This window comes from Podarcis erhardii (genome assembly GCF_964252035.2).
Source record: "Podarcis erhardii genome assembly, chromosome: 2".
Classification (NCBI taxonomy): domain Eukaryota; kingdom Metazoa; phylum Chordata; class Lepidosauria; order Squamata; family Lacertidae; genus Podarcis; species Podarcis erhardii.
Window position 1 is genome coordinate 32,925,978 of NC_138498.1, and position 17,972 is coordinate 32,943,949.

Consider the following 17,972-nt stretch of genomic DNA (forward strand, 5'->3'; position numbering starts at 1 on the left):
AGGCGGGCTGTGCCATCACTTGTAAAACAGTGGGGGGGGGCAGGTGAAAGCACCTTTTTTAAAAAAAAGATTAACGTCTCCTCAGTTGAAGGCAAACTGAGACGGAGAGAAGCATCCCATCAAATCTGTAGCCGGTCGCGGCGACCGCTTTAACGCCGCGGCTGCGACCGTCCTCGGTCCCCGTCGCCTCTCCTCCCCCCCCCCTCTTCCGCATCATAGTTCAGGCCGCCCAGCCGCGTACGGCGAGCGAGGGCGATCCAAACAGCGAGGGGGCCAATGGGAGCGCGCCGTGGGCTGGGGCCGTACTACGCGTGCGCAGTGCGGTTATGCTAATGTTGTTGATATTCTGGGGCTTGGAGTTGAATGTCTTTTCTCTCACACACTCTGCGCTCTTCCCCCCTCCGTTTAAAGTGAGAGGCTGAACTTTCCTCCTCCTCCAACCTGGCTCTGCCCCTCGGAAAGGGGAGGGGGAGAGTCCGGGGGGGTGGGGGCTGAGCCGAGGGGGCGGGAGGGGGGAGGAGGAGGAGGAGGAGGTGAGCGGCGGCAGCGGCATCCTTTGCCCATGAGGGCCTGATGGAAAACACAAAGGACCTGGTGAGTAGCGCAGAGCCGCCCCCTTGGGAGGAGGGGGGTCGAGGGAGGCAGAGGCAGCGGCCAGCACCGGGCAGGGCAAGAGGCTTGGGCTTCAGAGCGGGGTGGCTGACCTGAGAGGCTTGAGGGGGTCACGCTGCTTTGGGTTCCCTTCCTGAGGGGGTGGGGGACCCACGCGAGAAATGGTGTGGGGAGCAGCCTTGCATTCTGTGCCGTGTGGGAGGGAAGGGCCGGACTGAGAAAGGCAACTCTGGGCAGGGAGGAGGGTGGGATGTTCTGCGAGAAATACTGTACCATATAAGCTACCTCTTCTCCATCTCCTCCGACTCACCCACCCACCCGTGTTTTCTTACTCCCCCACTCCCCGGCAACATGTGCAAAAGTGGCGGGGACTTGAGAGAAACTTCTGCCTTCTGGCGGAGTGCGAGTGGTTCATTCATCGATGCCTCTTCGAGGTTTCCAGAGTCCCTTCCGCGTTCCTTTGGCTGCCCCTTCCTTGCGTGCTGTGTTGGCTGTGCAGAGAACTCGATACCTCTTTTTTGTCTGTGTTGGTACCTTGGCCAGTACTGCGGCTCCAGCGTTGCCCTAGTAGTTTAATCAAAAAGCGAAGAAATTTTGTGCCTCGTTGAGCATCTTGAGCATCTTGTGTACAGTGGTACCTCTGGCTACGTACTTAATTCGTTCCGGAGGTCCGTACTTAACCTGAAACTGTTCTTAACCTGAAGCACCACTTTAGCTAATGGGGCCTCCTGCTGCTGCCGCGTGATTTCTGTTCTCATCTTGAAGCAAAGTTCTTAAGCCAAGGTACTATTTCTGGGTTAGCGGAGTCTGTAACCTGAAGCGTATATAACGTGAAGCATATGTAACCCAAGGTACCACTGTATATGCTTTGCAAGGGGATGTGCAGACCAGTGTTCAACAAACATTTCATTTGATTGTTTTTAGAAGGTTGAATGTGGCCTTTGAGAAGATAGAGGAAATGTTTAGGTCTGCCAATGTTCAGTAGTGTAGAAGAGAAAACCTAGTAATCCAGGAAATGCCATGACGAGTCTATTTCTTTAGTTTCCTATCTGCTTGCTACTTTTCCTCCCCTGACATTCACACTAATCTGTAGGATTCTGCAACCCGCTTTGTTGCATACAAGTATCCTGGAGCAGAAAGTAAATGAGTCAGTTTTACCTTTCTCAGGGAAAGCTTTCAGAATTAATGTTATAACGAAGACTTTAAAGAGAAATTGCCAAATTAAGATATGCTGAATGCTGACAATGAGAAGTTTCACTGGATAAAGTACGAAAGATGTAACTTTTTCATTTAAAATGCATTGACTTTAATGCATTATATTTGTGATGTTGAAATGCTGATATCAGCATAAAGTTGCATTTCCTTTGTTAAATGTGGCTTATTTGTAATTAAACTTAAAATACAGAACATTCTGTTACGTATATAAAACCAGTGTGGTGTGTTGGAGTAAGACCTGGGGTACCAGGGTTCAAATCACCTCTTGGCCATGAAGCTCAGTGAGTGACTTTGGGTCAGTCACTACCTCTTAGCCTAGCTTATCTCACAAGCTTATTGTGAGTATGAAATGGAGAGAGGGAGTACAATTTATGCCACCTTGAGCTCATTGGAGGGAAGTGAGATATTAACTTAGTAGCAATAATAAGTAAACATTGAGCCCTATTTTAATGTGTGTGTTAAGAGATACAGTAGTTTTAAAAGTTTTAAATTTGTGACAGTGTTGCTTTGGACACTGCTGATGCAGAGCTTTATTCTCAAACTTTTTAGCGCTTTCCTCCTTAACTTTCCTTTCCATTATGTATCTAGACTAAACACCTTTTTTGTCTTAAGGCAGTCTCCCCCAGCCTGATACCCTCCAGATGTTGTTGGACTACAGATCCCTTTATCCCTGATTATTAGCCGTGCTGACTGGTTGATGGGAATTGTAATCCAAAACATCAGGAAAGCATTGGGTTGGGAATGCTGTCTTAAATGACGTGTGGCTTTGTCTTGCCTTTCTACAATACTTGATTGGGCTTTAATAGGGAAACACTCATGTGCATGTATACTGACTATTCTCATTTGCTTCAGTCTCCTGCCCCATTAATTTGTCCACTGTTCTCTATTCTGCCCATTGTGCATGGTCTGTATACCAGAACATGGTAGCATGTCTGTCTTGCAAATCTTTTACTTCCTTAAATAGAGTATCAGCAAATGCCTTACAAAAGCTTCTGAATGCATAGCTATTGGAGGGAACACTGTGTTCTCGATGTTGTGTTGTCAGTTAACATGAGAGAGCATTTGGATCTTACAGACCTAGCTGGTCCCCTATGTGAACAAATTATGCATTCTAGAATAGTCCCAAAGCCTTCTGTAATGTTTGTTGGTTCCTTGACAGATCTGTTGATATGGAAAGTGCTCACTGAGGGTAAAAGTTCTGAAAACTTATGGATTAGTGTATACTGGAAGACAACTGGGTCATACCTTCTGCTATCACTGTTGGTACCAAAACACACAACAGCATGTGCATTAAATCTTATGGGCCAATCATGCAACCTGCTGCACTAACAATAAGTTTGTAGGATACGGACCAATTATTATTCTGTTGCTTCAGTTCTTAAAACAAATTTTTATTGGCTTTACTTTCTATACAGATACAAGAACCATCAAACACTTATGCAGCAGTGCATCTAATGGTGTTTTTTCTATCCATTGACTTTAGACATGAGCTTACACATTCAATGTTCAAACATATTACTTAATGTAATCTCTCCACTGAAAAGATTGAGCCGTTAGGATAACAATGTCTTGATTTTGTTCATTAACATAGCTAAAGAAAAGGGCCCACATTTATTGGAAGGTGTCTCTTTTCATTAAGCCTTTAATTGTCCTCTTGTGTCTGGTGAGACGCTCAAACATTGCTGCACCCCAGATATTATTTCCCCAAATGCTCAGAGTTATTTCAGTCTGGTTCTTTTATTATTGAGCTATCATTAATCATGCTGCGGTCAGTAAGAAGCCTACTAGTTCTCTGTAGTGAATAGTGGAGCCCAAGTCTATGTCCAAAGATAGTAAGGCTAAGGTAGGATTTGGAGAAAGAGGTTGGCTTGTAATTGTGGATATAATGGAGAATATTGCAAAAGTTCCCACCAAACATGAAAAAACCAAGTTTTCCATAACCATTCCAACATGGCAAAGGGAGGGATTAATTTTTGCCAGCCTGACTGTCACCCAGTGCCAGTGGAGGCCTCCTGTAAGCAAGCAGAGATTGTTTTATGAGGGGTGGGAATGGCCCAGAGACCTCATTTGTGATCTTCAATTGAGTGGCCTAATTCTGATTCCCATACAGTTTGAAGGCCTCCAGCACCCCCTGCTTCATGAACTAATAGATTGTTGTATGTAGGGAAGCGGCATCTTTCAGGTCATATGCTGGTTACAGCTGCATTGTTATAATCTGTAATGATTAGCTATGGCTGTAAGACAGCAATGAGTTATTACTTTGACTTGTCAGTTGGTTGTTGTAGCTATGTAAAAATTGAGGTCATTGACAAATGTTGCCTAAAGTCAGTGCACGAAGCTGTTGTTTGACATGAGCTAGGCAGAAAAGAGGTGTTTAGAGATGGCGTTGGGAACTGCTTGTCTGCATGACATTACAGAAGACTTTTGGTCAATGTTGAAGGTATCTATGTTGGTGCAACATTATATGCATAATGTTTAGCACTGCAGCAAATGATTATGTTGAAGTTGCTATTGACAGGGATGGATGAGCTGTTGCTACAACTGATTCATATCAAAACCATTTTGTGCATCTTCACAGTCACACAACTTAAGTTTCTCTTGTCTCTTTCTTGTTCTTCAGATTGCAAGTGCCTTGGGATGAGGATGGTTTTATTTATTTAGAACATTTATTGGCAGCCCAAGTGACAAAGTCCTCTGGGTAGTTCACACAGAGTACAATTTAAACATTGATTTTCAGTGTTTTAATTAATCATTCCCTGCCCTTCAAAACTAGCACTAGCAGCATAACAGCATTTAAAATCAGAGAAAAACAATCAGTCTATGAGTATTCTGGGGCAATATGCACCTTGCTCTTCTTTGCCAGGACTTGTTAGATCCCTGAAATGTTTAAGCTGTAAGCTAAACTAGAAAGAATTGTAGTCTGTGGCCATAATAGTTTTTAAAAGTGGACAATCATTGCAGCATATATTTAAGTACTGTAACTGTATTAGTTATGCTGCAAATGTAATCAAGTTCTGTGGTGCCTTAACTGCACTTGGGATAGTGGTGTCTAGCTCTCTCTCTTTTAAGTTCTCAATACCATGCTGCTATGCAAACTTGCCACCCAGGATGAATAAAATTTCAGTGGGTGATCATCACATAAATACTAGTACTTCTTTAAGATTATAGCGGAAATTATAATAGAAAACATACTATGTATGTAACATGGATGGACATTTCTAATTTTTGTGAATGTCCAAATATGTAAAATTTACTGTGTCTTTTGCTGTTGAACACTGTATTTACTTATCCTGCCTCACCCTACAAATTATGAAAGTTGCTGTGTGAATAAGTGTATGTTAAGTACTCATGTGTAATACAGTCATTACATTTCCACAGGCTCTTCTGTCATCCCAGTAGCACATATGAGCAATTCAAGTTTGCATGACTATGCTTTGCAGGTTGCAATCACTATCTTTTTCTCTTAATGATGCTCAGGTTGTGTCTAATAGTCATAAGCAGTATAATAGTTATGGGACAGAGATAGCTTTGGTTGCCTTGGTGGATAACTTAACGATGGGAACTGGACAGGGGGAGTGTGTCCCTGTTGATTCTGCCTGACCTCTTTGTGGCTTTCAAAGCTATTGACCATGGCAGCCTTGCTGGGATAGGACTTGAAGGCCCTGTTTTACAGTGGTTCCATTCCTTCCTGGAGGGGCCAACCCAGAAGTTAGTGCTGGGGGACCTTGGCTGCTGGCTTGCGCAGTCCCTCGATGTTATGTTTTGTCCCTCATGCCACTGGGAGAGGTAATCCAGAGTTTCAGAGTTCGGTGTCACTAGTATGCTCTTTTTCTCCTTTCCACCTAAATCCAAGGAAGCTGTCTTGATTCTACTGGTGTCTGTGATCAGTAATGGACTGGATGAGGGTGAGCAAATTGAAATGTAATCTACAGGTAGGCAAGACGTAGATGCTCTTGGTCAGTCAGAAATCATAACAGGGAACAGAGATTCCAATTGTGCTATGTGGGGTAGCACTCCCTCTAAGACACAGGTTTGCTGTTTGGGCATGCTCCTGGACTCAGCCCTGATCATGATCACTCAGGTTTCTTTGGTGACCAGGAGTACATTTGCACAGTTAAAGCTAGTGTGCTAGCTGTGCCTGTTCCTTGAGATGTCTGATTTGACCACAGTGACACACACACCTTAGGCACATGCCGTTTGGAATACTGTAATGCCCTCTTCTTGGGAATGCCTTTGAAAAGTGTATTGCTCTAAATGTTGGACATTCAGATACTGCTGATAGGTCTGGAATTGTTATGGGTAGAAGACACTATTTTTCAGTGGTCTGCTCCTTTCTAATTGCTCAGTATTGGAAGGTAGCATTTGATGACTTCTGTTCAACTATATATCTGCTGTATATCATAAGGAACTACTTTGTCCATCCTGCCATTGAATGGGATTGTCTGATTTATGGATTGGGGTGCTATTGATATTTGGATAACAAATGAAATTATTATTTTATTTTTACAACGATTTCAGAAGTGGCATTTGTTTTAGCAAATAAAATGTGTAGCATGATCTGCACTATGCAAGGGATATCTCCTTAGTAATGGCATTCTGAGATTGCGCATGGTAGAGCAGCCATTCACATAAAATCTAACTTTTGTGATGCTTGTTTTATTCTATCTCTGTCAGTTGCCATGGAAGTGTTTCTATGACAAATCATTAACTTTGTGGGAATAGTCTACTTCAAAGACTGAGAATATGTGACGGAAACAGATGAGGGGTGGGTTGTGCTTAGTGGCTAACAAAAGGGGGGAGAATGGACCCTAGAAGTTGCAAAGAAGAACAATGATACACTCTGGCTCTGGCTTTTCTCTCTAGTTCTGGTGTGAAATGAGAATATACCACAGAAAAGCTCCACAGTTTTCTGAAGAGAAAATGGTAGGTCAGTGAGCTTAATTCCCTTCTCTGGGTTGTTACGTGGGGTTGCATCAAGTGTGGTGTAGTGGTTAGAGTGTCGGACTAGGACCTGGGAGACCCGAGTTCAAATTTCCACACAGCCAAGAAGCTCACTGGGTGACCTTGGGCCAATCACCTGGTCTCAGCCTAGCCTACTTCAGCTAATGTATGCTGCCTGCTGGTTAGCCAGAAGTGGATGAACTGTTGATGAACAATGCTGGGTATACCAACACATGATAAACTTACCCTTGAATTCTGCAAAAACTATTGAGGACTTTGGTGGCATATTTGAAATCCGTAACTTCAGGACTGATGCATTCTATAGAGAAGCTAGCAAACCAACATAATTTTTGTATAGCTCATTGCTTTACATTTGCCTATATGTAAAGCAACATAAGTGCTCCTCTGTGATTTCTACAATGGAATATATAAGGGTAATAAATTAAATGTTTGTGTTTGGTTATTGAACATAATTTTGTTGGGTGGTGCTCATCCTGAATATTGCTTTGTGTAGTGCAAAGTATTTCATTTTTAGTTTATTGTATACCATGGCACCTATGTAACATTTGCAAATTGCTTTTCATTTTGTCTGTCTACATGTGTTGTTTCTCTGTGTAACTTAAGATTATGTAGTATGGATCTTCCACACTCAGTGGAAACCTTTTAAAATGCTGAAATATCTCTTTCAGCTCCTTTTGTTGAGAGGTTTTAACATTTTAGCTTTTCTTTTTAGACTGAACATTCTTCAAGATCTGAAAGGAAGAGACGTGATTCGTTCGGGATGTTTGATGGTTATGATAGCTGTAGTGAGGATACCAGTAGTAGCTCAAGCTCTGATGAGAGTGAAGAGGAAGTTGCACCTTTACCCTCAAACCTCCCAATTATCAAGAACAATGGACAGGTCTACACATATCCAGATGGCAAATCTGGCATGGGTGAGTGTATGATTTTTCAGTGGAATGCTAAATCAAATGACCACTTCTTATTTCTCTGGTGCCAACTTCTTTTTTCTGCTTGGATGTTAGGAGCAGTGACCAAAAACTGATGCACATATGTGTCGCTTTGTGTGAAGACTGTTCTACTGTTTCATGTCAGTAAACTACAGCTAAACTGCTCCTAGACAACCATAGAAGTGTGCTTAAGTCCTAACAAAGTGCGTGCATGATTCCTTCCTTTAGCATGCTTACAGAAAAATATTCAGAGTCAGAGTCAGGAAGAAGGGGACATCGCCATACCTGAAAACTTAAGAGATACAGTGGTGCCTCGCAAGACGAAAAGAATCCGTTCCGCGATTCTCTTCGTCTAGCGGTTTTTTCGTCTTGCGAAGCAAACCCATTGACGGCTTAGCGGATTAGCGCTATTAGCGGCTTAGTGGCTTTTAGCGGCTTATCGGCTTAGCGGATAAGCGGCTTAGAGACTTAGAAAAGGGGCGGGGGAGGGAAAATACCCTGCAGGAACTCGCAAGACATTTTCGTCTTGCCAAGCAAGCCCATAGGAAATTCGTTTTGCGAAGCACCTCCAAAACGGAAAACTCTTTTGTCTAGCGAGTTTTCCGTCTTGTGAGGCGTTCGTCTTGCGGGGCACCACTGTATTGGCTTGGATCCATAGTTCCCATAGGTGGTAATCGACTACACTCACTCAGAGAAGGCTTACTGAAATTAATGAATCTAACTTAGTCATGTTCAGTAATTTCAGTGGATCTGCTCTAAGTAAACTTGAATATCACCCCCTGAGTTCCCCTCACAGGGCTTTCTCACTGGAGAAGAGGAGGAGGTGAATTTTGTCCGTTCCTGCATCTTATTGCAGACACGGAATAGTTGCTCTGGTGGCTTGTGGGACCATCTTGAACAGTGTTGAGGTGCTCTTGGGGGAACAGGAAGCAGCAACAATTGCCACCTTCCCTTCCTCCAGTGGGAGCCTGTACTGAATCTCAATCCCTTCCATTTGGGGAAGTTGCACCTTGGATCTAGCCCATTGGAGAGGTGGCACACGCTCCTCTACCAACGAAGCCACAAGCTAAACCATCCAGCATTTCTGCTGAAATCTTCCCAAGCCATGCTCCAGATTTCCTCTCCATGTCTGTGCATGCACACAAAGTTCACAAAAATTGATACAGAAGAGGTTCTAATCCCAGTTGGGATAGTAGGGGGCAAGATAAGAAAAGAAGAGCAAGATTTGGGATGAGGGAAGCTTGTGTGTGTGTTGCCTTTTATCTGAGGATCACAGGGTGGGTGACAGTATAAAAACTCAAAAATACACAACATAGTAACAAACAAGACAATAACACACCCCAGCTATTTAAAGACTTATCTGATTTTATGAAAACAAATGTTTTAAGTAATCGTTTCTAGTGCAGTATGCTGTTTATTAGGGCTTGGCAATATCTGGTTTTCAACAACGTGATATATCATCAGCTAAACATCGTGATAAACCAGTTGAAGTAAGGTTGTAACTATTTAGAGGCGAATGGGGTAATGTGTCTGCAACTGCTACTACTTTGGGGTCTAAAACTGATACATGTTTACTTACCTTTAACATATTGGGACAACTGTTATTTTATAGTACAGAGCAACAGGGGCGTCAGGAATCATGCAAGAAGTGATGAATGGCTTCATCGTTTTCCCCACACCACAATTTTTTTTTTACAAAGCACACACATACATCATGATTCATGAGACATCACCATGTCAGATATTATGAAACCATTATCACGATGCAGACCGCAAACCAATTTTGGATTATATATCAATACATTGCCCAGCCCTACTGTTTGTAGCATACTTGTGGAGGATGCCTTCACCCAGTTTTGGAAGGGTTTTCCCCTCAGCCTGCACATTGAGTGCAGGCCCTTGACTCTCCTGAGAGCCTTTATGAAGGGCTGCTGGGGAGAAGAGAAGAAGGAGCAGGGAAGTCAGCTTCTGCCAGCCTTCTGTGGGTTAGATCTGGAGAAAAGCACGTTATGCTCAAATAAGTAAATTATTTGGAACATTAAAACTTTTTTTGTACAGTCGAAGTGGTAGTTCATTCTCTTCAACAGAAATGAATCTCCCATGTCAAATTAAGGAAAGAGAAAGAGAAATAAGTCCAAGATAAAAAGCTGTTTAGAATCTACATAGAAGCTATTAAATATCTGATTGATGAAGGATTGTATTATGAAGATAATATATAATGCATATTTATATTTGGGGTGTGTCTAAGTGTTGATAGCCAACACACATTTTGAGTTGACTATCTTCTATGTGGACTGCATAGAGCCATGGCTGCTTGACAATGAATGTGGCACTTTATAGTATAGATGTAATACATTGGCCATCTTTCTCCCTTTATCAGCTACCTGTGAAATGTGCGGGATGGTTGGTGTCAGAGATGCCTTTTACTCTAAAACCAAGCGCTTCTGCAGTGTTTCCTGCTCAAGAAGTTACTCATCGAACTCTAAGAAGGCCAGCATTCTGGCCAGACTTCAGGTAACGGTACAGTCACAGTTTTATTATCTTTATTATATAGATAAGCTTTAAAACAGATTTTTTTACAACGCAGATTAATGCTTTAAAAAAAAAAAAGTTAACTGCTTTCAAGTTAAATATAATATGAGAGCCCTATTGGATTGGACCCAAAAGTCAGCATCTGGTATCCAGCACTGGCTAACCAGATGCTTCCCCAAGCAGGTGTGAAGGCAACAGCCCTTCTCTGTTTATCAACAGCATTAAGCGCCTGCTTAACACGCATCTCTTCATCCAGGCATTTGCTGCTTATTAATTAATTAACTTGTCCATAATATTGCAATTTCCAGAAGGGTAGCAGCATTGGCCTCCTGTAGCAAAAACAACAAAATTTGTGGCACCTTAAAACTAACACATTCATTATGGCTCTAGCTTACTTTGTCAGATGCATGAAGTGAAATTTTAGTTGGCAGTTGTGAAAATAACCAAATTGTAAGGTGGAAGTTGAATGACAATGAGATGCCTTGGAAGGCAGGCTTGTGCTTGCTCACAGACGGCCCCCAACCTAAAACAGTTACTCACCATCAACAAAAAGCCACATAGCAGAGATAAGGACACAAGGACCAGACCTAGAACCCAACTCTACTCCCATGACCACTGCGGCAACACTGTAGCAGGATAGAATAATGTTGTCCACAACTTCATGGGCTCATTCGTCTGCTCATCTTCCAGTGTGATTTATTCCATTATCTGCCAATAATGTCCTTCTACATAGGACAACCAGTTAAGTCTCTGTGCAAAAGAACAGCAATAGATAGACACAAATCTGCTAACAGAAATGGCAGCATTCATAAACCTGTAGGGGAATGCTTTAATATTTCAGGACACTCTGTAACTGACCTTAAGGTGGCTATTCTGGAATGAAGGAAGTTAAAGGATGTGGGTGGCGCTGTGGGTTAAACCACAGAGCCTAGTACTTGCCGATCAGAAGTTCAGCGGTTCGAATCCCCGTGACGGGGTGAACTCCTGTTGCTCGGTCCCGGCTCCTGCCAACCTAGCATTTAGAAAGCACCTCAAAGTGCAAGTAGATAAATAGATACTGCTCCGGCGGGAAGGTAAACGGCGTTTCTGTGTGCTGCTCTGGTTCGCCAGAAGCAGCTTAGTCATGCTAGCCACATGACCCGGAAGCTGTACGCCGGCTCCCTCGGCCTGTAGAGCAAGATGAGTGCCGCAACCCCAGAGTCAGCCACGACTGGACCTAATGGTCAGGGGTCCCTTTACCTTTTACCACATGAAACAGCTGAGTTAGAATTTATCAGTAAGTTAGATGGCATGAGTTCTAGGTTTGCCCTTGTTTGTGTGGACAAACTTTTCAGTTTGGTGAAAAGATCTCTGCCATAGATTTTAAAATAATACAGAATAACCACCTGTCTTCATTTGTTGTTTTTGTACTGTTTTCAAAACTGTTTTTAGTTTGTGTTTGACTTGAAATGCATATGGAAGGCAATTCGTAAATTAATGAATTAAATAAAATGCAGAGAGGGCAGGATTCAACGAAGTTGTTGCGATGGGAGAACAAGGTCTGTTTGCACACTGGGGCTACTCTCCACCACCACCCCACACCACCTAAATCTGCTTTGCAGAGCTGGGAGAACCTCCATAACAGGTTTAGGAGGCGTGTGGGAGGAAGGGCAGGAAATATTGTTGCGCAAATGGACCTTTCCCCCCGTGTGCACTTAGTACTAAGTTGGATTTCACTCAAAGGATTTTTATTATACTACATGTGTTAATTGACTTACCTCTGCCAGGGATATCTGACATCTATGATTGTTTCTTATGAATGGTTCCCTGCCCCATTATAGTTGTAATTCAATTACCTTAGCAAAGCTGGGTAAATTATTATCAATCTGTGATTAGAAAAGTGTGCCTACATGTTTAAGCTCTTATTATCATGGTCCGTAATCTTTGTATCTCATTGCCATTCAGCTCCCACCTTACAGTTTTCATCCTCTGTATGCCTGCCAACTAAGATTTCGCTTTATGCATCTGAAATGGGCTTGAGTCCACAAAAGTATATATCACAATAAATCTTGTAGTGTTTGAGGTACCACAAGGCTTAGTTGTGTTTATTGGCTACAGTAGTTACATTTTATTGTATTGCAATATTTTATTATGTGGATTGTGTTGTGTGTATATGTTGTATGTTTACATAATGTAAACTGCTGTGAGATAATACAGAAAAAGAGCATTGTAGAAATGTTTAAATTAAAACTACTCACCACTTGAATCTAACCTAGTGGTTGTTACCACATCTCAGTAAAACAAACTGTAAGTTTTGCGATATGATATCTTTATTGTCATTGTCCCATACAGAACAATAAAATTGAAAAATCTACATAAGACATTCAAAAACCCCTAAAAACTCTGAAACCCCATTTTAAAATACAATATACTATAGAGACTCCTTAGAACCAGAATTGCATTTGGGTAGAAACTGTTTCTCAGGCAGCTAGTCCTGGTCTTTATAACCCTATACCTTCTTCCAGTTTGTTATTTGTACAAATCAAGAAGTACAAACCATTATTTGGAGGATCAGGAATGAGCCATTATAGTAATAGTAATGATGATGATAATAATTTATTTATACGCCACCCACCCGGTTGGGTTTCCCATCTATGCATGACTTCCTCTTCCTTTTGCACAATGAACTTAATAGATGCTGGCTGGTTTGTCAAACCACATTTTGCCATGACAGCAAAACTAGCAAAGTTGTTTGAGTGACCTATCTGAACCAGGATCAGACAGTTCATGGACAGATTCTTCCATTCCAAACCATTATTTGGAGGCTAAGTAAATGTGATACTGGAATGTATTTATTTAATAAGTTAATGTAAGTTAGTTTGTACAAATGTAGTTTTAGTTACCTTGGGTTGTGTACAACACTGCTGTTCCACTCACACAACATACTTCCACATGTGCAGTGGAAATGACCCTTCTCTCCCCTATTGTGAAACCCCTCCAAATCTGTTCCAGAGATTTAGGGGACCCTCTGGAGCAGATTTTGTGGGCATGCAGGGAGAAAGAGGACGTCCCGTTAAATAAGGGAGACACTGCTCATGCAGCATTATCTTCTTTACATCTTCCTTTCAAACAGCTGCATTGATATCACTGTGCATATATGTCGGAGAACACTTTTTCAGATACACAGATGAGATTGGACTGAAGAATGCTAATCTCTAGTGCCCCCTCCACTCCATTACGTAATGGGTGTAAAAGTTGCTTTAAAGCTCCAAATACTTTCAATTGGCCTCTGCAAAAGCCGGTGTAAGAATAATAATAACATTTTATTTAAAAATTCCATCATGTTTGCAATGTACAGTTTTGCTAATGTATAATGCCAGCCTTGAAGGAAAGATTGTACAATGGATTTAACTGCCAAGGGCTATTTGCACCTGCAGTGTTAGATATCCTTCTAACAGCAGAATACTAATGCATTTTCATCTGAGAGCGCTTGTTAAGCTTGAAAGATCATGACTAATGCCATTGCTCTCTCCCAAATCCTAGTTCAAGAGTTTTGAATAATTAGGATTCGGTGTTACTTGTAATGTTAGAATGCAGTGATCAGAAACATGATTTTTATATATTAAGCTTATAAGCTACATTCCCCCCCCCCCCCAATTTTTGCTTGTGTTTCCTTTGAGACACCAAAAATTAAAGAAGATATCATGCCTTGATAGGTTTTGGTAGCATCTGTTAGTTTGTACAGTCCTTCACTGAAACAAAATATATTTTTGTCTGTGTTTTGGGCTTGGATTGCACATCCGTTTTGTAGCATATGGAATGCATGCTACACCTTTCCTATTTTTGTCAGTGCACAAATGCCACGTGGTTATAGTAACATTCAGTATTTAAATAAAATTCAAATTAATGTTAAAATAGCAGCAGGCTAGGTGGTCTTTCGAATGGAATTTACCCAGAAACTGTTTAAAAAAAAAGCTTTCTGATTAATTCTGTTTCTGAAACTGCAGTTACATTTTGTGCAGCAGATTTCCAGAAACCCTGCTTCTAAAATGTCTTGATGTGAGTTTGAAAAGAACCTTATTCAGCTCTTGTTGTTTTAGGGAAAACCTCCAACAAAGAAGGCTAAAGTGCTACAAAAACAACCTTTAGTTGCTAAATTAGCTGCATATGCCCAATACCAAGCAACGGTACAGAACCAATCAAAGACGAAAACAGGTAACGTGGATGTTAGAAGTCTCTGAGGAATCATTATTGGGTTAACATTCAGTTTTTCAACTTTGGGGAATAATTTCGAGAAGAATTGTAAGGTTTCTCTAACCACATATTTCAGCAATTTCCCAATGAATAAGAGGAATAACGTTTGCTAGTATTGTGGGGTGGGGTCTTTCATCTGAAGCTGAAGGGCATTGGTTGTTGGGGTGAACCTGTGAAACATTCTGAGGGGCTTGGCTCATGTGCCCTGCTTTTCACCCTTTCAGCTGTATTGGCATTTTCACCAGAACACGTTGGCTGCTCTAGGGGTAGATAGATTTCTTTCCCATACTGCTATATCCGTTTGACTGGATATAATAACTAACTGTCATATGAATCCTGATGGCATCAGTGCATGGGTTAGAATTGGTTTGTTGCTTTTTTTGCTTCTGGCCTACATTAATTAGTTCCAGTCTAATCTATATTCTTTTGTAAAAACAAGTTAATTTTCTAGAGGATTTTCTTTGGATAATCCACCATATTCACCTTGTGGTCATGCTTACAACCCTGCATTTCTGTTTCCTCCCCCACCCTAAAAGAGACTGGAAATGAATTTATATGTATTACAAATTTATTTAGTAAATTATGTACACATTGCTAAATAAAGTAACTCTTTTTAGCATCTGTTCCAGTGGAAGGCTTCAGTTGGGGCAACTACATCAATAGCAATAGTTTCACTGCCGCTCCTGTTAATTGTTTTAAGCATGTAAGTATGTTGCCTTTGATTTTATTATTTTTAGTAAATAGCTATGAAATAATTGCAACAGAGAATTTACAAACAGCGTGGTGAGAGTGGACTTCCCCTTCCTCCTACAGCTCCCTCTTCACTCCCCCAAATCTGCTTCTGAGAGCCCACCATTAAAGCAAATTTTGGGGGTATGTGAGGGGCTGCAGTTGGTGGGGAGTGAGAAAGTGTTGCTGGCAGACCAGCACAACTGGATTTTATCCTATGGCTTTCCCCCCAATCCTTAGGAATATATGACATTTTACTGATCTAACAACTGCAATCTTGGGAGCTTCCATTTCAAAGATGCAGGATGTTATTCAGTTTAAATGCTAGCTGTCAAAGCTGTGTGCAAAGTTTCAAAGCAAATTTTGGATGTGGTTCTTGCCTGTGTGCACAGAACCAATTTACATACTAAGAAACTGTCTTGAAATCCTGTGAACCTTGAGAAGCAGCCCAGTTAATTGAAACCAAGTTAGTCTATTGGTTTGTCAGGCTTGGGTGGGGACCTCAGCCCAGCCCAATCAAACAAAGTCCTTTGAAACTGCCTGCAGATCTTCTGTGAACAAAACAGAGCTCTGCACTGTCTCTCCTTAGAAGCAGCTGGAATTCAAAACAAGCGTGTTTTTCAGGTTAGTTTCACAAGAAGGAACATGTTGTAATATGCCACTCTGTCAGTGCATTGTATACAAGGCTACATAATAACGATAAGGAGGTTCCTTTTTATAACAGAGATCAAGATAAATAAATTGCTTTATTAGCAAATAGGCAGACACATCCACAGCAAGGTTGTTTTAGGAATGGGTTCAAGTGATGCTTGTAAAACAAGACTGGTTTGGCTTCTGAGTGTGCTCTTGCCAGTGGAAGAAGAACCGATTTTTGCCCATTCCTCTCCCCTCTATTGCACTGGAGGGGAAATGGGTATAAATTTGTGGCCTTTCTCCTGCCCTTCTGCTGGATGGGAAGTTTTCTGTGAATGGAGAGATAACTTCAGTTCATGGAAGTCAAACTTTCAATCCAAGCCCCTCTTCTCTAAAGCTCCAATTGTGATGAGTTCAATATTTCCTTTGTGCTGCATGTAGGGCCAGTTTAATCATTAAAATGGTGGGCTGTATAGGTAATCATCAGGATTGGGAATATCACTTTGTCCTGTGTTTTTATTGATCTTAACATTCATAACTTTAAAAGACAAATTCTACTGCCATACTCATCCCTTTCCATGATCCCATTCTCTCAGCACATTGTAGCTGCTAGATCAGAGGAAGCAAATGTGATAACAGTAATTCTGACTGGGTTCCTTCAATCCCTTTTATGAACGAAGCGTGACCAAAATGAGGCAGGTGCTGAATCTTTTTTGCCTTGTAGTAGTTTGCTGTTGCCACCTGCTTGTTTAACTCGTTGGTGGTGCAAGTCATGCACTGTCAATGACTTTAGACATGTTGGGAGAGAACAGGCCAAAATCAGCAAGCACCAAGGGTGTGGCTGCAGCAAAAAGACAAATGATTTGTATCAGCAAGCAGAGATTGTTTCCTTCAACCAAATAAACCCATGCAGCATGTGAGAGAAGAAGGATAGCTGCCTTCTTGATGGTCTGGTTATCCCTGACAGACTGGTTTGCTTTAAAAAAAAAAAAAAGAAAGTTGAAGCAATTTAAATTTATATATGATTCTGGGGATTGTGGAATTGTCTTTAAGGCTGCAATCCTACACATGCTTTATTAGGAGTAAGGCCCATTAAACACAGTGGCAATATCTTTTGAGTATAGAATGAAGTTGAAGGTTTCAGAAGAATATGAGTTTTCAGAACAGAACTTTTTATTAAACCACTAATTTTCAGACTCAATTTGTATCCCGTGCAGGACACAGAAAAGCTAGTGAGATACCTTGGGTGAGCAGTCATATTCTTGGAAAAGAATTCCTTTTGATTAACACCCCCCCACACACACATTAAACGTGCCCCTGTATTTTGGAGGGACAAGTGTGACTGGGGGATGTTGCCTGGAATAGTGACTTCAGGTCTCAAATGTCTTAAGGGGGCACTGATTGTACATTATATTTGTATCCCAGGTTTCAATTCAAAAGTATCTTTCAAAGCAACTATCACTGAAACATACAATAAAATCCAACAAACAACAATAAATGAAACAATCAATTACTCTAACAGCAGTATGGTTTAAATTGTATGCATTAAAATATCTAGAAAATAATTTCAGTTTCACATGGTCTCTAACATAGCAGGCACCAGATGATTGTCCCTGCAGAGAACATTCTGCTGTTGGACACCCCCAGCAAGAAATTTGGTATGTTTAGCCAATAGAGAAGAAGCGGGGGGGGGGAGCACAATGGCACTTTTCAAATATGTGAAAAACTGTCACATAGAAGAGGGCAAAGATCTGTCCTGGGCTCCTCAGAGTGCAGAAGTAGATCTAATGAGCATAGATTACAGGAGGGTAGATTTCACTGAGCATTGTGGAAAAACCTCTTGACAATAAGAACAGTTTGAGGATGGAACCAGTTACTTAGTTGGGGTGGGTGAATGGGCAAGCTGTCACCGGAGAGCTTAACATAGAGGCTGGACAGCCATCTCTTGAGTTTGCTGTAGCTCTGGCACACAAGCCCCTCCAGTTCTGATTTTATGATAGTTCTACTGCATCTCCTCCATTAGGTGATAACTGAGGACTGGGGGGGGGGGCCTTTCTCCCTCCTCTTAAAGAGCAGCAAATGAGTGAATTATGAGCTTTACCTAGCCAAGAAAACATGGGTCAGCTC

General features: G+C 41.6%; 1 protein-coding gene across 11 annotated transcripts in view; it reads left to right on the plus strand.

Annotated features, from left to right (window-relative positions):
* The window catches only part of MBTD1 (mbt domain containing 1), a 121,364-nt gene that overhangs the window by 72,214 nt on the left and 31,178 nt on the right, over positions 1-17,972 (plus strand). For 3 of the 11 annotated variants that reach the window (XM_081850757.1, XM_081850754.1, XM_081850750.1), the window contains exons 1-6: positions 527-594; positions 6,691-6,750; positions 7,502-7,703; positions 10,099-10,238; positions 14,330-14,444; positions 15,101-15,186. In XM_081850757.1, the coding sequence (XP_081706883.1) occupies positions 574-594; positions 6,691-6,750; positions 7,502-7,703; positions 10,099-10,238; positions 14,330-14,444; positions 15,101-15,186 (624 nt within the window). In that variant the 5' untranslated portion in view covers positions 527-573. Of the gene's footprint in view, positions 1-498; positions 595-6,690; positions 6,755-7,501; positions 7,704-10,098; positions 10,239-14,329; positions 14,445-15,100; positions 15,187-17,972 lie in introns of those variants that run through there. The other 8 variants (XM_081850748.1, XM_081850755.1, XM_081850752.1 and 5 more) reach the window with 6 other exon arrangements.